This window comes from Rhipicephalus sanguineus, chromosome 4 (assembly GCF_013339695.2).
Source record: "Rhipicephalus sanguineus isolate Rsan-2018 chromosome 4, BIME_Rsan_1.4, whole genome shotgun sequence".
In the NCBI taxonomy this organism is placed as follows: Eukaryota; Metazoa; Arthropoda; class Arachnida; order Ixodida; family Ixodidae; genus Rhipicephalus; species Rhipicephalus sanguineus.
In genome coordinates this window covers 21,029,268-21,054,328 of record NC_051179.1, presented here as the reverse complement: position 1 = coordinate 21,054,328, position 25,061 = coordinate 21,029,268, and the positions used below count along the sequence as shown (strand labels likewise).

The 25,061-nt window shown below is 44.0% G+C and overlaps 2 protein-coding genes across 2 annotated transcripts in view; both read left to right on the top strand.

The window, feature by feature from the left end:
• Positions 1-11,795, top strand: part of LOC119389572 (neprilysin-1) — an 84,383-nt gene extending 72,588 nt beyond the window's left edge. The window contains exons 16-22 of the mRNA XM_037656895.2: positions 236-287; positions 1,020-1,087; positions 2,305-2,435; positions 3,989-4,054; positions 5,289-5,393; positions 6,964-7,040; positions 11,246-11,795. Coding sequence (XP_037512823.1) covers positions 236-287; positions 1,020-1,087; positions 2,305-2,435; positions 3,989-4,054; positions 5,289-5,393; positions 6,964-7,040; positions 11,246-11,345 — 599 coding nt within the window. The 3' untranslated portion in view covers positions 11,346-11,795. The remainder of the gene's footprint in view (positions 1-235; positions 288-1,019; positions 1,088-2,304; positions 2,436-3,988; positions 4,055-5,288; positions 5,394-6,963; positions 7,041-11,245) is intronic.
• Positions 11,796-14,272: 2,477 nt separating this feature from the next.
• LOC119389571 (uncharacterized) overlaps positions 14,273-25,061 on the top strand; it is a 96,623-nt gene continuing 85,834 nt past the window's right edge. Inside the window, exon 1 of the mRNA XM_037656891.2 lies at positions 14,273-14,450. Within this exon, the coding sequence (XP_037512819.2) occupies positions 14,391-14,450 (60 nt within the window). The 5' untranslated portion in view covers positions 14,273-14,390. The remainder of the gene's footprint in view (positions 14,451-25,061) is intronic.

Here is a 25,061-nt window from a genome sequence, read left to right as displayed (position 1 = left end):
CAGCTCAAGGCCAAGTAGCTTACGTCATACTCAGTAGTCGTTACTATGTCAACGCAGAATAGGTACCTCCCTCATAGGCAAGAAAAAATGCAATCAGAATAAAAAGAACTACAACAAATCAACTCACTTATCGAGCTCTAAGAATATGTCCGACATTTTCATTCTCTCAAGTATGCTTACCACAAGATGATTGTGCTATTTTTAATAACTGTGCTTTGTTTTTGTTTTATCTAAGCTTTTCCAGCGGGAATCCTTCAGAGTCCGTTCTATGGCTACGGCCTGCCTCCGTAAGTGCACCTCATTTTGCCGTTTCTTTTTTTGCATGATACTTATTTACAGAAAAAAGAAAAGTAACGTTCAAAGATAGTAAGAAGGTGATTATGTAACTACGAACCAAAAAGAGCGTTTTATGACGGGAACGCGGTACCTCGTTGTCGGTTTCTTTGCTGTCTACTTTCGACAGAAGCTAGGTTATTCGGATTCTTACATCAATCGATCAGCTTTTGTTGTGTATTATACATGACTGGTTATTGACTGGTTATTATTATACAGGCAGGAGGTTTCAGAGCTTTTTTAAGGGTTGTGGCATTGGTCCGTTTTTCAACAGAAGTACAAAGAAATACAAGTAAATACAAATAAATATAACTTTTGCAATGGTTTTGTTACAAGTGCATGAAAAACGTTTTTTTTTTTTTCATTATCTCCGTTATTCCTATAAGTTATGTACAAGAATGCGAACATGTTGCATATATAAATGATGTGGATGACGTCAAAGCAAATACGAAATAACTATTTCTTGACTTAAGCATTTGCTAGAAGGCATTCACCACGAATTATCTCATATAGGAATTGTACACCGCGATTTAGCAGTTTAGGAAATGAATCCCAGGGCAATTTACCCTACCAAATGATTTACCCGCGTATGGACACAGCTGCGACGCGCACATATTCTGCGCGCAATATTTTCGACCGTTTCCTTCCCTCTACGCGTGTGCCAACTTCTGTGTATTGCCTTACAGCTCCGTAAACATGGGTGCCATTGGTTCTATCATCGGGCATGAAATCACTCACGGTTTTGACGACGCAGGTGAGGATTGTGATCATTTTTCATGCACTCCATTTTCCACGTTCCTGCCCGTGGGAAGATTACAAACACAGCAGTAGAATTCACTATCGACACTTCAGAAGCTACGAAAATGCATTTGAATTACAAGCCTTCCTTGCATACCTCTAGATCCTCTTAGCGTATAGTGTCTCGGTAGCATGTAACACCCGCCGCGGTCTTCTTGTGGTTATGGTGCTCGTGGCGGAATCGTATCCTGGACGCCGCATTTCGATGGAGGCAAAAATGCTAGAGGACCATATGCTTAGATTTAGGTGCACGTTAAAGAGCCCCAGGTAGTCGAAATTTCCGGAGCCCTACACTACGGCTCGCCTCAGAATCATACCGTGGTTTTGACCCAACAATTATTATTAGTAGCGTGTACCAGTTGCTGTGTTCCGGGAATTGAAAAAAAAACGTGGTGCTATGTTTGATAGAAAGCATGACACAGAGGCACCGAGTACTCCTTAGAACCTGTGAAGCCTGCACGCGTCGTTTCAGCTTGACCTCTGCACAATTAGTTTACGCCATATCGGGTGCAGTTGCGAAGAAACAAAGAAGCGAAAAAGAGTTGACTTTTAAAATTTTGTATGTAACATTAGCAGCTATTTAACTACTTTTTGCGTTTTAGCCATCATTGCCAGCGTGGCGTTAAGAGCTTTATGACCAGAAAATGCATTGCTCGCAACCTTTATGCAGGCTCGATGCACTTCAAGCTCTTGTATGTTCTTGGATTTGTCTGAAAAGCTCAAAGTAACTAAACGGGGCTCATTTTTTCAGAATAGGTACCCATATTTCATGGTGTAGTAACACATCCTGTAGTCCAAAACGATATATTTATTGCGTCCGGGCCTAGTTATAGCTCTTTTCGTAGTTACCTTCTGTTCCTCAGTTAGCCAACTATTCAACAACGGCCATCGTCACCTCCAATCTATCTATGGGAATCTAACATTACAAGGAGGCAGCTCTATAATTAGTCATGGCATTCTAGCCACGCTTGAAATGGTCTTGCACGAACACTTCAATGTTAGACATTGTTTACCTTTAAAGCAAAGTGTTTCACCAGGTAACGTCGTGCATACACGCATTAGAAACGACGCCTGTCTTTCGTTCTCTCAGAACACTTTCCTTGCTTCACTGTTTTTCAGTTCTGCTCCTCTCAGTGGTAATGTGTACCCTTCGCGTGCCTTGTGTCGATGCAGGTAGCCAATTCGACTTCGAAGGCAACCTCCGAAACTGGTGGACGCACGACACCAGGAACAAGTTCCTCAAACGCGCCCACTGCTTCATAAACCAGTACGGCAGCATCGTCGATCCGCAAGCAGGCATGAGCGTACGTCTTAGTTCGAGTATAAAGTATGCTCTTCGCAACTACCATCGCCAATCAAGTGCACGTCCCTTACTGCCGACATGTATGCGGTCAAACGTCTCAACAACATGGCAAAAGCAGCGCACGCCAACACGAGACGAAGAACGACACAGAGCAGGCCTTGTGTCGTTTCTGTGTCCTTCCTATGTCGTTCCTGAGTTATTTCCATGTCATTTTTGTGCACCTTATATGTCATTCCTGGGACTTTATGTCATTACCGGGCTTTCCTATGTCGTTCCCGTGCCATTCCTGTGAGAGTCCTGTATCGTTCCTGTGTCCTGGGTCGTCCTTCGTCTCGTGTCGCCGCGTTTTTGCGCTGCTTTTACTATAAAGATCAACTAACCAGTCCACTCTTGCACGCTATTGCCTCAACAACGAACACTTCAACAGCAAAATGAGCTCCATGACAAATAGTTTCTTACATCCCGACTATATTGGGAGCGTCATGGTGTATTATTATTGCGAATATTTGCACTTGTATTGAAAGAACATTCAGACTGAATCCCTTTTATAACGAATATACTTGTTCATTTGGCAGTTTACGGAATTCCCAAAGCCCTTCGTTAATTATGCAAGGTTAACATCGTTGACCCAGGACTCGTGCAGACTCGTTTACTCTCGAATAACAGACTATCAAAAGAATGCTTTTGCTGTGAGTGCTCCGTAAACAGCTCTGTACAGTGCCTATAGTGCTGCGGAAACATATTTTATCGAAAGCATTTTCACCCGCATTAATTGTGCGAGGCGCACCGCTTTGTCCCGAGAGATTCACATTAACGTTCGCGCTCTCGCGGAACAAACCAAACAATGACTGGGATCATACTCGGCAGTAATGACATCAGAGTAATGAAATAACACTTTGCTGTAATGAGTAGCGTAATGAATTGCATTTGTGGGCTAGTAATTTAGTAATGTAATGAATTACTTCATGCGTGTAATATGAAGAAAATTACTCATTACTTCCTCAATTACCTTTAACTAAGATATAGCACGTCTGCTACCCTTATGGTGTGAAAACTTGATCAACAAATGGAAAGCAAAATAACAAGGACAAGTTAATACGAGTGCGCAACCTCAAGCGTGAGAAGTTGAGCAAAGATATTTGAGATTTAAGTGTATATGTGCTGTAAATAAAGTGTACATGAGTTGTGCATGAATGACGAACTTCTGAAGCAATGATGAACCACACAGCGCGAGTAAACAACGGGGACACAGGAAGGGAACACACACAGCGCTGAAGCAATTTCAAAGTAATTTCATTACCTTTCAAAAGTAATAGTAATGTAGTATCATTACTTTCGGCCAGCTATAGTTTGCAATGTAACTTAATTACATTCTACAGAATTCTGGAAACGTAATTAGTAACCTAATTTAATTACTTTTTAGGAGTAATTTTGCCATCTTTGACTGGCATGTTATGAAAGTGTTGTGAACATTGTTGTAAAAGCGAATTGTAATGTTATCTCTAGCGATGTGCTTTAGGAACGTGGTGTTTATTGCTTCATTTTCACCCTCAGCTCAATGGAATCAACACGCAAGGAGAGAACATCGCTGACAACGGTGGCATTCGGGAAGCATTCCGGGTAAGTGATATCTTAAGGAAAACCGGACAATGGGCTAGCTGGTTGAGAAAGTTGATCAAGCGAAATCCATTGAAAGTTTCGCGGAAAGTTTACTCAATTGAGAAGAATCTCTCTTAAACTTAACTATAGTCTGCACCAATACCCAATCGTGAAACTTTCCGTGATAACCTGATTTCATTGCACTCTAGTAATGTATAACGTTGTTGCCCATTGCTGCTTGTAATCTTTGTTTTGATTCTCTTTTTTTTCTTTTTTTTTGCTTTTTGTCTGTATTTCTCTTTATTGTTGTTTTGAAAATACTGATGCCCCCCTTACTCAATGCCCTTCAATGGGCCTGTAAGGAATTTTGAATAAAAAAATAAAAAAAACGGCAGTCGTGCGTTGCAAACAAACGTGGACCTCTATTGCCATGAGCCGAAATATTATGCGATTTTTAAAGGCCAGAGCAGGCTTTCGTATTATAAGCAGCCTCGTTTCTTTTTACGTTTACTAAAGAACACGATTGAAGGGGTTAACATTTCGAGACTTTTCTTATATTCTGAGCATGTTGTCTGCAGCAGTGCACCTTGGGAATGATAAAAGAAATGTGCTAAAGAAATTGTTTCCATTATGCAGTTCAGGATGAACAAATTTAGTCATATCGGATGTAATAATTACTCATGCTAGTTTTAAAAAGCTATACGTGAAACCTTAACCTTTATTGAAGGAATCAGTGAAATGCGAATTTTCTTACTTGCAGTTTTCTAAAAATTATATTTGTAAATGGGACAGTTTCGATATACCGCCGTAGCTCCTTACTTTTTTTAATCAATCCTAGATCCAATCGCGAGAACAAAGTTTTTTGCAAAACGCAAAAACACAGTGCTACTCTAGCGGGGGCGGCGTCGCTCGAGCAGCAACTGCGAAATTTCATCATAAGGGCGTGGTCGCGAGGGCTATCTCAATAGACCTCACTAGACGGCTCGCATACGTATAGTGTGCTGTCACCGCTTACTTTGTGTTGAGACAACAGACAGCACGAAAACCGCTTCGCTCACTGGTGCGGCCGTATTCTCTTACACCAGCGTTTTGTATAGTTACGCGAGATCGGATCCGAAGCAGTCAGCTGCTAGCCTTACATCGTATAACATTACAAATTGTCGCTATTGCATTCATCGCTTCGCCCTTGCGGCGAAACTGTAAATTTTAAATTTTTGTCTATAATGTGTTGACGTTTTGCTGTTATCTCTGGCAGGCATACCGAATCAGCCTAGCAAAACTGGGAAAGCCGAACGGCGTTGCTCTACCCGGACTCGAGCACTTCACCAGCGACCAGATGTTTTTCATCTCTACAGCAACAGTAAGGAAATGCAGCTTAAGGCGATGTTTCCCACAACACCACCACGTCGGTCTGTGCATAGATTTACGTGTACCGAATTGATTTGGGCGTTTCACATCTACGAAATGAAATTTTATCATACTCTGTCAAATCATACATCACCGCCAATGGGTGTTTTGAGTGCGCACAAGTGCTCCCTTTTTCGTATTCGATCAAGTTTACTGCAGCTTGACAAAAAAAAATTGAATGACGCATTCTTCTAGGTTCTTTCCTCTCTATTTTTTCTAAGTATTTTCTCTTAACAAAGAAAAATTAGAAACAGTGTAAGGCGTTACCGATATCTCCACACCCTTTTTTTTATTGAAGTGCAAACACATTCTCATTTAGAATTTCCTTATATTTTTTTCCCAGCACTCACGTCTGATGTTTAACGATTCATTTTATGTGGGAGGAGCATCGTTTCTTTTTCAGCATATTTATATTTACAGTAATCTACCACTATTTATTTTGCAGTAATGTCATTTCGATGTATGCAGTGGCGTAAGCAAACTCAAACGATTCTTGTACGACGCATCAGTCTCACGTCATGCTACCGACGTGCGTAAATTTCTGTAAAATTCTTTGTTAGATGCGAAGTATCTTATGGCCGAGTTCAATCCGGTGGTGGTGCGCGGCGTGACCACCTTTACTGCGCATGCACATCTTCCTCCCCTCCTCTCCTACGTTCCCCCTCCATCTCTCGCCTCTCCTACGCTCCCCCCCCCCCCCTTTCGCGCGCCTGTCGACCGCATTCCCCACTCGCCCTGTGAGAATTAACGGCCAGTCTAGAGGGAAGACACGGCGCGCGTTGCGTTCCTCTTCGCGTTCCACGACGCGAGGTCGGTATACTCGACGACAACTAATCTTGACATTGGAGCGAAGGCTACGGAGGCGGGGCTTCCGCACATTCGTGTTGCTCCGCAAGTAGTACGGCAGCTTGCGGCTGATTTCGGTTTTGCTCGCTCGCATCATTAACGCGTTTAGAACGGGAGAGACATTTCGATTGTTCAGTGTACATTTTAGTGTCATATTACGAGTACATTTTTCTTGGAGAACTAAACTGTGCGTTTGCGGCCGCACACTGACCCACTACGTCACGGACGCCATGTTTACTTTGGAATGCGGGCATGCTGAAAAGGTGTTGCTGTCTAAGAAATGGAAAGAAAAGGAAGGCATTCTTGCGAGGTGAACAATAACTCTATTTTACCTACGACTTCCCGCAAATGTTTGAGTCTCATAATAAATAAAGCAGCATTTATTTCAGCAAGAAAAACGAGAAAATTATCAGTAAACGTAAGTACTATTTCTTGGCGCGGTAGCAGGCATGCCCTTCGGTTCTGTAGCTTCCACAGTGCTGTCAAGGAAAGTTGTCGCCGAGTATAGTATGCCCAGGTCGGTAGCATGCCCAACGAACGCCAACGGAACGCGATCGTGCAAGTACTCCGGCTTCGCATGACCTCATGGTCCCCTTTAGCGGGAGATGGTGTACTTTTTTTGTCCAGGTTGACTTATTTTCATCCCCCCCCCTCTCTCTCTCTCTCTTTATCTACAGGCATGGTGCACCAACATGAGAACTCAAGAACTGAAAAACGACATCCAGTACGATACACACAGTCCATCGAAATACAGGTAATTAATCTTGCGCAATAACCCTTCACTGACTCCTAATCTTTGCATACATTCGAGATGTGTTTGACACCGGAACCGTTTGCATTGTTAGTTGCACGAGCACCGACTGACACCGTCGTTTCTCTTCCAAGCACTTACATCCGGTTTTTCGAATGTTCAGAAAAAGTCTTCTAAAAATCAGAATACATAGTTCTCATTGAAGTTAAAAGGGCCCTGCAACACTTCTCTAAGTAATCATCGAATGGCTTCATTAAATGACCTTACTGCCTCACCAATCAACTGCCGCAAAAAATTTCACAATCCGTCGAATACGAGCGGAGTTAAAGCCTGACCACACGTACGCGGTGCAGCGCGTCAGCGCGTGGCGTGTAGACGCGGCGCCGCACCCTCTCCCTTTGGAGAGAGAGGGCGCACAACTTCGTTTAGCCGCGCGCCCTGTCCCTCTACAGGGAGAGGGCGCGGCGCCGTGTGTTCAGGCCTTTACAGCGATTTGTCGCGTGCTTCAAACGCTTTCTCTCGCCTTTCGTACTAGCGAGCGCGCTCAAAGCTACGCAAATGGTAGACGCCCGTGTCCTGTGCGATGTCAGTGCACGTTAAAGAACACCAGACGGCCGAAATTTCCGAAACCTCCGCTGTGGCGTCCCTCATAATCATATCGTGGTTTTGGGACGTAAAACCCCAGATATTACACATTATTAAAGCTACGCAGGGAGGGCGCTGGCGAGGGGACAAGAAGATGCGTCCCTTCGTCAGCGCGTCATGACCTTGAGCCCTTTTTTTCTTTTTTACTTCAAACGCGCGGCTTACTTTTCAGTGTGATCTTGAGAGCACGCGCGGGCACGTGGCGGCATCCCGCGGCGGTCATGGTAACTATGCAGCTCACGATGCTAAGATCAGCCAATGGTCATAATCTTTGGGTATATGGCGAAGTGATTTGGGTATATGGCGTCATCTGTAGAGAGAAGAGGGAGCGATTTCTAGCTGACTTTGAGAACTAATTGTAAATTGCAGGTCGCGTGCTGCGGTATAATGTTCGGCTCACATGTTCTCAGGAGCCTCGACTACCGATCGACAACATTTTCTGACCATGCTCAAAAAGTGATGCAGGGCCACCTTAAGAGTTATATTAAATACACGAACGCTGAAGTGCGAGTGCTGCTTCCAGATACCTAAGTCAGGGATTAGGGTAGACCCGCCACGGTGGCCTAGTTGTTATGGTGCACAACTGCTGACCCGGAGGTCGCGGGATTGAGTCCCGGCCGCAGCGGTCGCATTTTCGATAGAGCCGAATATGCTTGAGGCCTGTGTATTTAGATTTAGGTGCACGTTAAAGAACCCCAGGCGGTCGAGATTAACAGGAGCCCTCCATTACGACGTCTCTCATAATAATATCGTGGTTATGGGAGGTTAAACTCCAGTTATTGTTATGGTTGCCTTCAGATTTTTTTTGTTTTGGCTACTAATACGAAAGAAGAGATAAAACTCACATCTTGTTTTAAATTTGAAATACAAAACAATTTCTTCGCACACTGAAGCGCAAGAAGTAATCAGTGGATACGCTTGCTTTAACTACCTTTTATTTTGAAAGATAAGCACACACATTCGTACGTTTTACGCGACAAAAGCATGATTGAGGCACGCCGTGTTGAGGCATTCCGAATTAATTTTGACAACCTGGGGCACCTAAGTCTATGTAGCCATGGTTCCGGCAGTTCGTCTCCATAGAAATGCTGCCGCCGTGGCCGGGTAACGAGCCCGCACCCTTTGGCTTGTGCTGTGTTTTTTTAACAACTCGAAATATAAGGAAGTAAACTGTCATCCGAAGATTGGCAACTGCGTGAGAGCGGACAAGGGAAACAGAGCAGGATGCAACCAGCCCTTAAGTATGTGCGTCGAAGATGAAATGAATAGCTGGTGGTGCTTTTTTATCTAACCTTGACGACACAGCGTCCCCATTTAGGTGCGTGACTTACTTTTGCCATTTCTAGGCACTATTGGCAAGGAATAGACCGCAAGCACCGAGCTAATGGCAAATTAAGCATTCTTTTTGCCTAAAGTTCTTCTCTATCAATTCTGACTGAAATATTTTGCTAGGCACGATCGTTTTGGTGAAGGCAGTACCATGTTTAACGAGACGTTGGATGCAGGGAGTTTCGGCAGGAATTTCAAAATAGCTTTTTCTTTTTACCTTGTTAGAGATGCTCACTGCCAGGTGGTAACTATCGCATGTAATTTGAGTGGGACGTTGCATTCGGTCTATGAACAAATATAGCACGACTGACCGTACAATATTGAGATAATTATTTGAGTTGTAATTAGAATTAATTGCTGCAAAATACACTATAATTTATTCTAATACTTCCACTTGCTTTAAGTTTGGTCTCCAGAACCTTGGCATCAAGTTACGTAAATTTCACGCATTTAGAGACGATCGACCATAACGCGCATCGCGAAGGGCTAAAAGGGCGAGTGGGGATGCATACGTCCTCGTGTATTTGCATTCTGTACGTTAGAGCGCACTATTCTAAAGCAATAGTTCATCAAGCACTCGTGAACTACGCCCGAACACCCGAACGCTTGCTGCCTTGTTTTACAACAGCCGAGCGTTCCCAATTGTGCGGCTGCTCTCCGGGTGCGTATCGCAGCCAGTGCGTCGCTAATGAGGAGAAACTAATTGCTGAACCTCGAAAACTTCCTCATCTTCGTACCTTCGTTTATGTATATCAATATTTGTTACATAGGTTATTACATTTAATAACTTTGATTGCCGGAGTACTGTACTCACGACCCATGCCGTACGTTTGATCGCTCGCTATCACAGGCGTGCAGAAGTTGGCGAAGTTGAAACTGCAGTTGAAACCGAGCGTGAAAATTGATCCAGTTCGTTTGTCAGGAAACAGAAAGTGTGGGGGAGAGAGAGAGAGAATGACAGAAAAAAAAAACAGCATTCGAGTTATTGATCCAGCTGTGTACGAAAAGTTTTGGAGAGCTCTGATCCGGCCGGGGTACTAAAGCCCGCCGAGCGCGCCAAATCCATCACTGACGGTTGGTATACAGCGCTTTGGGAATTGCGCTGCGCTGGAGCACATGTTTAGGTTTTAATTCTGAGGGATCGTTGTTGTGCGCGCAGAGCCGGGGGACTTGGGGTTTAAATTCTGTTTAGGGTTTAATTCTGATCGATTGTGGGGAGTTTGCGTGTACTTATAGGTAGGCTTACTAGAAAAGTTCACTTCGACTCTCTTCACTGAAGTAGTGGCACCGATAAAGCAATAAATTTAATAACATACGGTCGCCGAAACAGTTTTATCCCTTTATGGTTCATTGGTTCCTGTATAGGTTTCGTACCTCTTTTGAAAGAGTATTTGACAATGAAGGGAACTAAGGCTGCACGCAATGCGACAACTATAAGGTTATCATTAAGTGTTATTGCAGTATAGTTTCTATTGACACTCGTGTTCGAGATCAAATATCTGTTCTGGCAGAAATTTCATGAATCTCCACGCTTCGCAACACGACGAGACATCACCAGAGGTTAGACATCTTCGGCGCTTGCAGTAATCACGGATTGAAGCGCGAAACTTTAGGGCTAAGTAATGCACATATTTTCGATTCCACCGCCTTCGGTTCGGGGCATATCGGTGTAATTCCTATCCGAGCGCCTAAATCAGAGAGAAATAATAAACTTTGCTCCCCCTAAGGGAGAAACTTACGCACGCCTAGATGACAGTGTTCAGTGTTCAGCTCAGTGACGCCGTGATTACGTGCATGTCCTGTATTTTTCTATATTACTATTTCCTTCTTATCTTTCCATTATCCTTCCCAACCCCGCGCGCGGTGTAATAAACTGGAAATTTCTCCTAGTTAACACCCCCCCCCTTTTCTTTCTTAAATCTTTCTTTCTCTCTCACTCTTTCGGTGGTCTATTGGTTATGGTGCTTGACTGCTGACTCGAAAGGAGCGGGATCGAATTTCGGATGCGGCCGCAATTCGATGGAAGCAAAATGCTTGAGACCCGTGTGCTTAGGTCTAGCTGCACGTTAAAGAACATCAGATGGTCAAAATTTCCGGAGCCCTCCACTACGGTGTCTCTCGCAATCTTTTCGCAGTTTTGCAAAATCATAAAAGTTGTTACGTATCTGTCTCTGTCTGTCTGTCTCTATCGCTCTCACAGAATCATACATCATAACGAATTGTTTCTGTTTCAGGATTAACATCCCAATGGGCAATCTGGTCGAGTTCTCGCACGCATTTGGATGCCCCGAAGGAACGCCTATGAACCTGACTCACAAGTGCATCTTGTGGTGATCCGCTCTGGTCACTCGCAATCCGTGGCTGCACTTCGGGGATCCGGACGGCTCTTGCTTCCAAGACCACGCGGATCCACTCCAACGCATAAGGAAAACCGAGCCGTCATACGAAGCGACAGGGGAAGAAGAACGAGAAAGGAAAATCCCCGCCCGCTTCTTCATCAAACCATCTTTGTCTCTCCGCAAGTGTGGATCCCCCTCCCGTAGCTTCGTACCACAATCGAACGCATTAACTCTCTTGTACATACGCGTTTTCTTGCTTTCATTCAAGAATACTTCATGTCGAAACCGCGTGTTTACCGAAGCTACGTTGGAAGGACGACATCGGAGAAAAGATGGCAACGAGGAAAAAAGAAACGTCATCGTCTCGCGAATGGTCTTTTATTTCTCAATGACGTTCTTTTTGTAAAAAAAAGAAAGATGGCTGTACAGTATGACTGCCTTTTTTTATCCTTGGTTGTCTTTTACTTTTTGTTTGGGCTCTGTTTCTTTGCAGGAACCTTTTTGAGCACTGCCACTCAAAATTACATCATTAACATACAACGCCAGATACTGGGACACAGAAAGCAAGTGAAACAGCATCGCTGTTCGCGGACTCTCAGATGCAGTTTCTTGAAAGAACACGAACTGCAAACCTTTCCTAAAGTGCACCTCCATTGTGTTATCACACAAATTCGCTCAGTTTCCTCTGCTATCGCTCACGATTAGGTTCGCTCTTAACCTAACCTGACTTCAACTTCAGACCATGTAGTTACTGTAGTAATTGGCTCACAGGCTAAGGAACAAATGACGCACCAAATGATCTACATGACATTGTCGGTTTCTTTTCCTCACTATCAAAATGCTTTGCTTAATCTGTAGACGAGTAGCGCGACGAGTGTCACGTAGTTGTCTGCAACCTGCAGAATAATCTGCATAATGATTCAACAATTTCTCCCCCCCCCCTCCTTCTCTACGGAGACGGCGCTTGTATTCCGATTTAGATCTGATTCAGTACGTTCTGAAGTTTGTTTTCACCCTGATTACACATAGGATGGCCTGACTTTTAAGTGTTTCGGTGCTCTCTGTAGGTTGAGTGCGTTAAGTACGTAGGCTGAATACGCAGAAACAACTAAAAGCAGGCTGAAATGTATTCAACAAGGCTTGGTTGCCGTAAATTTTCGGGCTGATCTTCAACAAAGCTCCTAGAACCAGCGTTGTATGTGTAGCCTTCATTGTCTGAAACACGTCAGTACGTCGACCGTTAGTGGCAATGAAATTTCGTCTGTCACGTTAGTGTCTATTCTCTGGAATAACTCACTGTGGGATTGTGCGAGGTTTTTCTGGAACCGGCGGATCAATATTCTATCCGTGCAGCTTGGAAGCCTCGTAGACTGCGATGCCATTTCGAGCGATTAAGGAAGAGAAAAAAAAAAACGATCATAGTTGGTGGCACCGCGGGAATCGCGAACACCAACGGAGGCTGAAATCTTCGGGGCTCAGTTGTTGTTGCATCATATGAGATCGTTTATTGCGCAGCAGTGGAACGTTTATATTTTGCGATCGTTGCGAGTCGGGTAAACAATCAGTCATCGGAGCCAGCGGCACCTTTTTTCCGTTCATCCTAAATTATGCATCTTTTACGGAGCACTTCAGTTGATTGCGTATAGGCCGACAATACATCACGCTTCTCTCTCGTCGTCGCACACAAATGTTGAAAGCGGCTACGATGTGAAAGAGATGACGGTTATACGTACACAGATGGTGGAACGCGTACTAATCTACATAAATATCCAGGCCTCTGTAAGGTCTTCGATAAAGCAACGTCCCTGAACAGGCCTTTCCAACGATTAGTTTACCAAGAACAAAAGGCGCTTCGCTTTTCGGAAGCTTAATGGCCCTGGAATCGAAACGGCACTGCTTGTCGGGTTCACGAAGACGATGTTTGAATCGATGCGCTAGCTGAGATGCTTATATATATTTTTATTGCATTTTTATGCGTGGATAAGCTGTGGACATTAATATGCAGGCGGATACGGGAATGGTGCGCCCAGGACGTCGTTAGAAAAACTCTCGAGATCGTCTGAAACTCGTAACGATCTTGCAGCTATTTGTTCATTTGGTGATTGTTGCCAGTGTGTGTGTGCATACGTATTTGCAAGAGCCGTGATAGTGAGATGAGCTTGCAGTCAAGCCGCCTGCGTGCATCAGTCTCGTTGGAATGGAGATGTTTGGCAGCGAGATTTCCTTTAAAAAAAGGCCTACAACTATCCCAATTTGCAGTGTTATTATAATTTTTTTTTTGCAGAGCTTTGCGTGAAACTCCTCTCATATAGCCTAACATGTGAACGAAGGCTGCCTCTAAAGTGGAACACACCGGTGGTCTCTCGCTTTTATTTTTGTTTACTGTCGAAGTGATTACAAAATCGGGATTAGAACTGGGGTTTTGAAAAGGACGCGGACTAGACTACAAATATTTATTTATTTGGTTTGCATACATAGATACACAAGGACGCAGAGAAAAGAGGGAGAGAGCAAGGTGGCAACTGCCACCTAGAGGGGCACAACGCCTGCCTACTCTTTCGGGAGGAGGGAATAGGCAGAGGAAAGGAACAAACATCCCACGAAGAAAAACGTCAGAAACAAATTTTGTTATGGCGAGAGCGTTATATGTCCCACGAGTAGAAAAATCCAGTGTACGGCGTTGACAGCACACAACGATACCAAAATTAAGAGACACATGACGTCATCGTTGATGTCATGTCACGATGTCATCGCATGGAATCATCGCGTGGTCGAAGGTGGGCCGATCCCAGAGGTAGTGCAATGCCACGTGAGGTGCACGAAGCTTTGAGGGGATGGGGAGCATCAATGCAATCAACTGACGACGTCCATGTAATCAAATGAGTGCTCGGTGATAGCATATAGGCTCTACCGTGCCCTCCGCGATTAGCTCCGCCAGCGGCGCGCTGCCTAATCGCGGACGCCAAGGCATGTGTCATGGAGTGCTCCCCTTAACGTTACCTAATGGGACTTCAAGTGTGTGAGGCTGTTACGATGGAATATGTGCAAAGAGAAACAACAACGCTGCTGGAGACTAAACTTCGATCTGCTGTCTTCAAAGGTAAGATAATTTTGACACTTGTCAACAGTACCGGTTACTCTCCGTCGTAAGAGAGAGAGAGAGAGAAAAATAACTATCACGCAAATGCTACAATAGCTTCAACACCTAAGCAAAATTCAGCATGTGACGCAATAGTGAAACTTGCGAATCTTAGTTTGGTGCACTCTAGAGCTTCACACGAGCGCTGTGTGCGTCCTTTCTTGCGTCTTCTTGCTTCGTTGTTTCTACTTCCTCTTCCGGAATTATATTTTACGACGAAAGACCGAAACGCTATCGCTGCGACAGTTGATAAGAACGCCGTGGCGTGTTTTTGTTAACATTTGATGCACATGACTACGGGCGGCCGCTTTAGGGGACTGTTCAGGCGGAAATCTAAGCATACAGAAACTCAAAGGTGGAGACCTCAAGAAAAAGTCGCACAAGGAGTGCCGCTGGTGTTCTGAGGACAAGTCCTTGATACACAAGACAGGTTCCCTCATCAAAACATTGGCTGCAAAGAGAGAGAGAGAAAGGTTGAGTGAAAGGCAGGGAGGTTAACCAGAAGTTTTTCGGTTTGCTACCCTGCACTGGGGAAGGGGCAAGGGGGGGATAGAAAGGTAAGGAAGGAAAAAGGAGTAAAAAACGCACACACACTCAAGCACGAGAGCGTCATAGTCGTTTACCGAGGTCGGTTGAGCGGAGAAACTTCAGCAGCGCCTTCGTCGCTTTCTGGTTGGAAGCTAGAACGTTCCGGCACTCCAAAATTGATTGTCCAGAAAGCGGCTGGTCATCGAGGCGTGCTAGCGTTGCTGAGAGCTGTTGTCTTTAGGAACTGTAGTGAGGACAATGACACAGGACTATTGGCTGCAAAGGTGTATTCGTTGTCCAAATGACCTACTATTAAGGCGAAAGCCTTAGATGCCTCATCAAACGTGAAAATTAACCGGCGCCCCCACGTCGGCGGCTCAGCACGAGTGATGCAAAGATCATAATCACGCGATGACGTCATCATGACGTCACATATCGCCGAAATTTGTGAGGTCATCATGGCGTTGCTATGACGGCAAATAACATGACATCACTGCTGGGTCAAAGGTCACAGGTGAGGTGCCGAAAGCTTACCATGCCTCCGATCCTGGAGGCATTGCAAGACCACGTTAGTTGCAGAAAGCTTTCGGTGGGAGACGCGGGAGGTTCACTGCATTGACTTGGAAGAAAAAGAGGAAGATGGCTTTCGCCTTCGAGTCGAATGAGGCGGATGCATAAAAGACTCTGTGAGTTTTTTTAACTGAGATTAGTGAAAACATTGAAGCTGCTAAGCAAAAGCGGGTGGCTTATTACATTAGCCGACACTCGCCATCATTCAGCAGATTGCAACTCGACAACTCGGCGTCACATGACCTGTGAAGAGACGTCATGTATGACGTCACTGCTAGAGCGGCACTTCGCTCTAGCAGAGATGCATGCACGCTGTCAGCGCTATCCAGGCGATCGTGCGTCTATAAAGCCAGTGTGGAGCTGATCGTCGTATCGGCGATCTCGTTGCTTTTAGCCTATATTACACTGTAAAAAATATTTTGTGAAAAAAACAGAAATTGTCTGGCAGCTCTCTTGCCACAAAATTTCTGTAAAGCTATGTTTTCTATTTTGAAGTTTTCTGTGTTTTAACAGATATTTTCTGTTTTACTTTACAGAATTTTTCTGCATAAACACAATGTTCAGTTTTGTGTTACAGAAAAAACTTGTTTTTCTGTTTGTCTTCTTTCTGTTATTTCACTGTTACTTTCACTTTTACAGTACAGAAATTTTATGTTTAAAAACACGTTTCAGTTTTCAGACACTGAAAAAAACTGTTTTCTGTTATCATTTATCTGTTATTTCGCTAATAGTGTCTGTTATCGTTTACAGAAACGTTATCTATAAGTATAAGTTCGGATATCGAGTCACAAAGGTTGTGTTTTCTGCTACAGCCCTCCTGCTATTTCATTACTGCATTTTAATTCTGGAACATATTTTTTATGCATAAAGATGAACTTATATATATTTTCTTAGAAAAGCATTCCTCAGTACTAAAAAGTAGCTATGTCACTTGTACAAGCGATACGCAAAAATATTTTGTTTAGCCAAATGCAATGGCAAAAATACCAATATATTGCGTTCGCATAATCCAAATATATTCCAATTTTTTTTAAATAATATCTGGGGTTTTACAAGCCAAAACCACGATATGATTATGAGGCGCGTAGTAGTGGAGAGCTTCGGAAATTTCGACAATCTGGTGTTTCTAACGTGCACTGACATCGCACAGTACATGGGCCTCTACCATTTCGCCTTCGTCGAAATGCGACCGCCGCTGCCGGGGTCGCACCCGCAACTTTCGGGTATAAGCAGCCGAGCACCGAGCGGACATTGTGAACTTCTTGGAGCTACACCCGCGAGGTGTTGCCTCCAGCACTCTAGTAAATAACGCAATAAAAGCAGGCACGTTTCAGTGGATTCTCCTTTCATGATAAAAGAAACGAATCTTTATTTAAGCACAGGAAATGCTGCATGTAAACAGCTTCAAAATAATGAAAACTGCGTACATGTTGTCACCGTAGATTCAAACTGGTTGGGAAATTGTGTAGATATACCGTATTTACTCGAATCTAGGCCGTACCTGATTATAAGCCGACCCGTGAAATTCGCAAGGCCAGAAAAAAAACTTAATCATTGTACTCGAATCTAAGCCAACCCCCCCCCCCCCCCACCCCACACACACACGCTTTCGCACATCGTTTTTTTTTTTCGGAAAAAAAAAACAAAACATCGGCTTAGATTCGAGTAAATACGGTATATTCATAATGACACTGCAAATTTTTCGTTGTAACACTTAGCATTCATAGTCTCGCAGAGCTTTGATGAAGTTGGTCATTTGTGGTGTGAGGCGGCCCTGATTCCTTGACTTCTCGACCTTGCTCCCTCTGTCAGGGTTGACTGCTGCGGCTGCCCTAAAAACGAATAATGATATTTTTAGGTGCACCAAGCTGTTGCATGACTATGCTGAACATAGTGGACCTCACTGAGAACAACATTGATTATTTTGGTAGAGCGCTCAAGAAACCCTCGCATTGCCACTTTAAGGTGTGTGTGGAATCAGTTAAAAAAATAACCTCATGATCCAGATGGAGATTCATTTCTATAAAATTTCATTATGGTTCATACAATGTCATTTATTGCAGTGTAAGGACTTTAAAGGAAATAATGCTCCTCACAGAGCAAGGTTCACGTGCTTTTAAACACTCACCCAAATACAATAAAAGCTCATTAATTCGCATTTCACGGGTCCGAAAAAAAACGTCTGAATTAACCGAATTCCCAATTATCGAGAGTATCAAGAAAAAAAAATAAACACATGACTATTATATCAATGAATTTTCTTTTTCTTGATGAATGCGCAAATCCAGTACCTGTTTTGCACAAGAGTAAAAGCCATAATTTCTGTCATTAGGTTCATCGTTCACAATGAGACCACGGCCCAAGACCCCGTGTATTAAGCCGAAACGTTTTCTCAACCCATCCCTTATTACGTACCTCCGCGAGCAACACCACCACGCCCACGTGATGATCATTTTGTCGCCGAAAAATTGGTCGGCAACTGATCGTTTGTCCGTCGGAATGTAACAAGCGAGTTTTATGTGAACTTGTGGACTGCCGCTGAAGGCCCTCACCTTCAACAGCTTCCACCATGTATGAGCTTTGTGACATTGTGCGCGCATAGCCCAAAGTCGAAACAAAGCTACCATGCTATTAAACAAAACAAAGGTGTTAATAAATAATGCATGCGCTTGCTGGGACCAGAGAACACCGCCGAACTATCCGATTTTTTAAGTGCACACGCATGATTGTATGGTAGGCACTATAGATTTCACAATTTAGATCTGCTAAAAATTACACTGAAACCATTGTAGCGCGATAGACCCGGACAGAGTGGATGATGGGACACCACAGGCACAATTTTCACCACGGAATTTACGGCATTGCCCCAGACAATCAGGAAAAGAACATACTCATCCTGAAGCGCATGCGTGCACATGTTCTCCATTGCAAACAATAAGAGATATGAGAAAGTCGTGTGTAGCTATAGATGCCAAATAAACTTGTAGACGTGTTGCTGATGCAATCTGTGCCCATTTTGCTTACAGGGAATTCTCGCTTTATTGCACCAATCCTCGTCTGTCCTTTGTTTATTTTGTCTCTCTTTCTGCTTTGTGCTCACAATTATGGTATACCAACTATCCCGGACACACACCTTGCTCCGGATGCAGAACTGCATAAAAAAGTGCTAGCTCTTATTTAATATAATGAAAATTGTGTGTTACTTGGTGCACCTTCGAAATCCTCATTAAACAGTGATTAAAAATACCTCACACGTCAACCGTTCCATATACTAACGTTATTACTTAAAATCTTTCATGACCGCTCAGGATTCCCGTAGAGAGTTTTACACTTAAGCTGAACATTTCCATCCGGCCTTGACCGCTGGATTAGAGGACCTCACCACCAATCGTTACTGGACTTCACACACGAAGCAAATTTGTATGTGTATTTCTGAATGAATAATTATTATGCCTATGGGCAGACCTTCGAAAAAAAAATTAGTCATACCCTCCATCAGAACCCTCAATGACTTAGCCAAATGGGAGTGTAGTATCAGAGACTGGAAATTCCCCAGTACTTGTCTACTTTCGTACTATCTAATGTGGCTTTATCTAAGTTAGTTGCATGAATCTTGTTGAAAAAGTCAGAAAAATCATATTAGGTTTTACCTTTGTGTGAACTCCAGGTTTAGGCTGACCTCCTTGCGGAATTCATTAGTAAAGGCGAAGTGTGTAAAGAACATCAACTTGAATGCCTGGCACCGTGTGGTGGATTCAATCACAGCATGGGTATCAATACAGGTGGTAAATGCCCCGGCAGTCAGAAAGTTTTCTCCTGGAACAAAATATTTCCTGTTTAGAAATATTGAGCAATATATTGCAAATATCCATAACAATACCTTCGGCAATGATGAAAGGGGAGCACGGCACGTCTCCGACATTATCTTCACTTGTACTTGCCTGCAATAATAAAAGTTATGAAGTTAATTATGCGATAAGTAGTCATTAAAACTCCTGTACCCTGGAGTTCAAACAAGCATACGAAGACAATTAAAAAGTTAGACAATATTTTTATTGAACTACAGACATTGTAGATGTGATATAAAATAAAAATAAATAAATAAATTCTCTCAATAACAGAAGGTAAATTAAAGCAGCGAACAATTTGAGGAGTAGGCCACTGCCAAATTATTCTCTTACCTTCTGGTAGCTCGAGATGCAGCACCACCTCAGGGCACTATGACACCTTAGGGCTTCCATGACGCAAAAACATATAAATCCTTTTGGAATCTTCGTTTTCTCGTCAGTCCTATTTTCGTCCTTGGTATCTCGTAGCACTAGCTCAGAGAAGGAACTCTAGGAACACTTTTCTGTGCTGTTCCATTGGGCACTTCATGCAGAATATATTCATGCTTTTGTGCAGTACGGCATACTTCATGAAACGTGGCACAGTCGTCTTGGTGGTGCCAAAGAGACTGCAGACATACATCGCTGAAATAAATAAAAAACTGCAATTACCGAAAGAAATAGAAAAGTCTGTTATAACGGTAAGCACTTCTGTAAAGCTCTAAAGAGAAAGGAAAGGAGGCTAATGCCTGACTGTAACAGACATTTTTGCCAATTCAGAGAGAATGAATCATTAACATTAAATGCTATACCTAATTGAAACATATTCCTAATGCTTTCAAAAAGCCTTTAAAGGCATGCGCATTAGCACGGACGTGAGGCTACGCATGCAGACGAATAACACCAGAGCACGTGGGCGCGCTCAGTGAACCTCCATTAAAGAAAGTGTTTACGTAAGGAATCAACAATGCATGCGCAATGACGTTCGCAATGACGGTTGCTTCGCGTCGACTATTTCATTATTTGGGCTAGCGAGCCACCTAGTTGCGATTTCTGTCACTTTTTTCGTTACCAGGAATTCATTTATAAATGGCACGTGGTGGGGAAATTTGTCCAATGATCTGTATCAATCTGGGAAAACTTGCCACCTTAGATGGAGCAAACTGTCCTTCGTTTTATGAAAAGCAGAGGGTCAATTGGTTTATATTTTTACTGAAAAACTCGTTCGAGTTGGGCTAAGCCATTGGGCCAGAAGACGAGTTGCACTGCCTGCAGGGCCGTAGCGAGAAATTCTTTTCGGGGGCGAGGTTCAACCGCTCTTTATGTAGTATGTTCGTGCGTGCATATTTACACATGCTCAATCTAACAATTAATTGTGGGGGGGGGGGGGGGGGGTTGAACCCCCACCCTGGTACGCCAATTCCTGCCTATTACGTGCTGTAAACTATACATAGCATGAAATTCGCTTCTCCGCAAAAGAGCAACACAATATATATGTTCAAAATCTATAGAATATTGTGAATGTTTACAAATCGCAGAACATTTCTAATGAGCAATTCGCTTCATTCAAGGAGTGATGCGCTTAAAGAAGTAGATGTTATTTTTTCAGTGGTAATGTTAGCGTAATTACAGTTTGTTTCGCATGGCGTCATTTGGCAGGAAACAACACCGTCAAATAAACAAAGCCCATCTGTCGCGGTAGCATGGCTGGCAAAACACACAGACCATTCCGTCATATGCCAGTCGTCTGAGCAGTTCGGGAGCCGCTGTTATCTGCCAAGCTTCTCTTTCTATGGCCTACATGTCGATAGGGCGGAGGTATAGAACGGTTGTCCTTCTAAAGCTGTCGACCAAAACGTGCGCCTGTTTTTTTTTTTTTTTTTTCGAACGCCCTAAACCTCACGCGCGACAGAACGTGCGCCTCAAAGAGCTAAAATTTTGCGTTCAGCGGCGAACACATCTCGTACACCCATCTCGAACACACTTGGTTGCGTCATTCAAAATTTGTGTCGGTACTTTTGTTCGACGATGGAAGTCTAATAACTACTGCCGCCAAGCACTGGTGAACAAAACGGGCGAGAGCCAACGAAAGATTCATTCGCCCTTCAATACGCCACTAAAAACAAAGTCCGCCTCTCCGAAAACCGGGATTCTTTAAAGGTAGTCACGATCGATGTCCACAATAAGCCTTCACGCACGGCTAGAACAGCGGCGTCGGCGTTGGTGCTCACTGAGAGATCACATGTGACATGTGCCACGATTCACCGCCTGTACTACGAGCGCACTTAAGCCCACTTTCCAGAGGTGTTCACGGCTTCACGCCGTTGTGTGTAAACCACGGATAACAACCGCGTATCTAACATGAGCTTCAGCAGGGAACACGCCAATCCGAAACGCGCCGAGTTTCTCCTACCGAGGAGAAGACGTGCTGCACCGCAACGCAGGCGGAATGCGATGACGCACGGTAGCGCGTGTACACGTCAAGCCCGTGCCCCATTGGCTAGTCAATCGAGGGATCAGTTTACCGAGTGGATGTGCCCCACACGTCCATTCGGTAAACTAAGTTTACCTAGGTTATCTATCTTCCGCCAGGAACTTAAAGCTTCGTAAGGAAGGTCATTGAATGATACTACGCCAAGAAGCTATGCGTTCGCACATTCTCGCCAGCAATGTTCAAGATACACAGCATTATGCAACCAAGTAGAACTTATCATGGTATGACCACTACAAAACACTAAACGCCGTACACCAAGCCACAACATCATTGCTCAGGGCCATGTTCACTATGCAGGAGAAAGGTACCTATTACACGTAGATAAACACACAAAAATAGGAAACGTTTGCACTTTCATAAAAAAAAAGAAAGTATTATATGCTCTGTAACGTCGCTCGGTTAGCTGAGTTGAGTTATACGCACTTTATTAGTTTTTAGAGGAAGTCGGTCCAAGCATCAAAAAAAAAAATAGGTGCAGAAACACAGAATACACAGGTTTGATGTAATAAGAAGCAAAGCGGGTAAGGTGAACAAATACCTCTAATTATTCTGTACAGCGAAACCTCGTTAATGGCTGCCCGCAGAGAACGCACATGAAGTGCGCTGCGAACGCTGTAGTATGCGCTCTGCAACCGTCCAAGTACAAATTCGCATACCTTGACGTACGCTGCCGCTAACGGCAAAGAAATAAATGGGGTACAACAGCAGGCGTTCCCTCAAGCACCCACTTACAAGGCCTCTTCAGTATTTCTACCAAAGCATGGAAGGAATTCCGGCTCTCGCACAACGTTGTGGTCGCGCGCGCTGCCGACGCAAAGCAGAATTAGAAACTACGCGAGAGCGAATTTCGAAAGCGGGCAGTCATATCAACGAGTTCTTGTTGTAAGGAACTCCAGTTAGAAGCAAACCACTCACCTTTCAATGACAGATGCACAAAAAGCAGGAGCAGGACGGTGCCGTAGCCGCGCTTTACACTGCAGCCATGCGTAGCCGCGCTTCGACGTGAGCGGTAGCCATCTTGTAAATGTAGGGGCCCGCGAGGCATGAACGTAGAACCGCAGAAAAGGCTCTGAATATTAATAAATCAAAATAGCATTGTGGGAATAACCAGAAAAACACGAAATGTTATTTCATGGACATTTGTAATCTTTGAACTATTTAAAACTGTGTAGGTTCAATTTTGAGTCGTTTGTTTTGCTGAAGGTCACGAATAACAGGAAATTTCAGTTTCTCTTTTTAACAGATTTCCTTCATGCACATTCACAGAAAGTTTCTTTCGCGGTACAGAAATTTCATGTATTTTATCTGTAAATTTACAACTATTTTTTACAGTGTAGAAACTACCGTGTCCTGGGGTCAACCCTCGCGCAATATTGTTAAGAACTTGCGAGGGTGTACATCCTATAATGTCACATAACGTGTTAATACGCGAAGTTGTCGCTTAAAACTGCCGCAAATAGTGCTTTGCGTCATAGAGAGTTGGCGTCCGGTTCCGACGTGCCAGGTCTTCGCCCATCGGACCTGCGATGCTCTTTACCACTTTCTTCCAGCGAGTGGCTGTCGCATTTCGCCAAACGAGTAACACCGGCGCACCTCGGCCTTATACCTCGTATTGTGCAATCTTTCCACGTTCAGCGACACGTTTTATCGCGCCACAAAGTCTCCTGTGACTTAGCTCAGGGACCGCCGTAAAATCGATGATGGTCACAGCGTTTGACTTACGTGTCTGGGACTTACCGAGATGTCAGCGGGGGGAATGCGCTCAGCCAGGGTCGTTACGGTGTCTTTGCGGAGGCGTAGTGCGAACGACTGGCGTAGATCTGAGAAGTAAGATTATAACAGAGATTTGAAGGACTTGTGGGGCGCGAAAAGCGCACAGTGAAGAGAATACAGGTGATTGTGTATGCAGCTTCAGTTGAGAACTTTAAATATTTGGATTCAGTGAAAAGACATACTTACATTGAATATTTAATTAATGAGACGAGCCAAACCGTAATATTACAGGCATGAAGATAATGACCCGATGGTCAAATTCAAGGGATACTTCGCGCTAAACCTTATGAAGCCTACTGCGAGTCTGGCGATATATCTATGGGTAAATAATAGAGGGCGTAGCTGCTGACAAATCGCACTGCCTCCGAGATCAGGGTGCAGTAGAAATCACATTAAAATCATTCGCGAGGGTTTTACATATGTTCCTGTAGTATAAGGACCGATCAACAGTCACCGTCTTTACAGGTCCCATAAACTACCTAAAACGAGCGCGTTGTTCTCTCCTGGTATTTCCTGTTTTTTGGCACAATTCGTGACGCCAGCAGTATGTCTACATCACGACGACATGACGAAATAAGCTCTCGATTGTTCCATATAGAAGGGACATCAGTCGGTAATTGCCGCCTACCCTGCACTGCCATGCAGCCGCGCGGCCCGTTCTGCCGCATTACTATCGTGCGCGATTAACTGATTTGACTTCGTTTTGTACGTTTTCGACTGCACGAGCGGAGATGGCAGCGTGTAACAGAAAAGCGCGAATGCCTGATTAGCTCAACGCTTGATGCTGACATTTTGCGCGTGTTTTATGAAGAAATAAGTGGCGAAGAGGAGACAGCGCCCGCAGGAAGTGAAGACGAGAAAGAAACCACTATCTGATCTTCAAACTCGGGGTGTTTTAGGGGCCCTTTAGCGGCCAGTCAACATGGCAGGAAAACCGTGCACGCAAACTCGGGAGGAGTACCAGAAAAGACAGCTTCCTCTTAACAACTCAGTGCCGCAGTGGCAAAGAAGACTGGAAAACGAGTTGTCAATTCCGTCAAGTTCATGGTAAGCCATTTCCCTTTTTTAAACCGTAGACGTTAGATAGGTGCGTCCGGTTTGCCACCTAAGGCAGGACGAGAGACAATAAGGGTTAAAAAAGAAGGAAGGAAGGTGAGAAAAAGGAGAGGTAAGGGGTACAGCTAGTAAACAACAGACGGGCTTATCTCGGAACACTATAATAGAGTGTTTGACCTTATTGATTAGTACAATGCGTGTTGCATCGTACGCTGTCTTGTTTAAAGCATTGCATATTACATACCGGTGTAATATCCGTAGACAGAACGCCAGTGTTCAGTATATCACCGGAACTATAGTTCCCCCTTAAATTCTGTTGGCTCA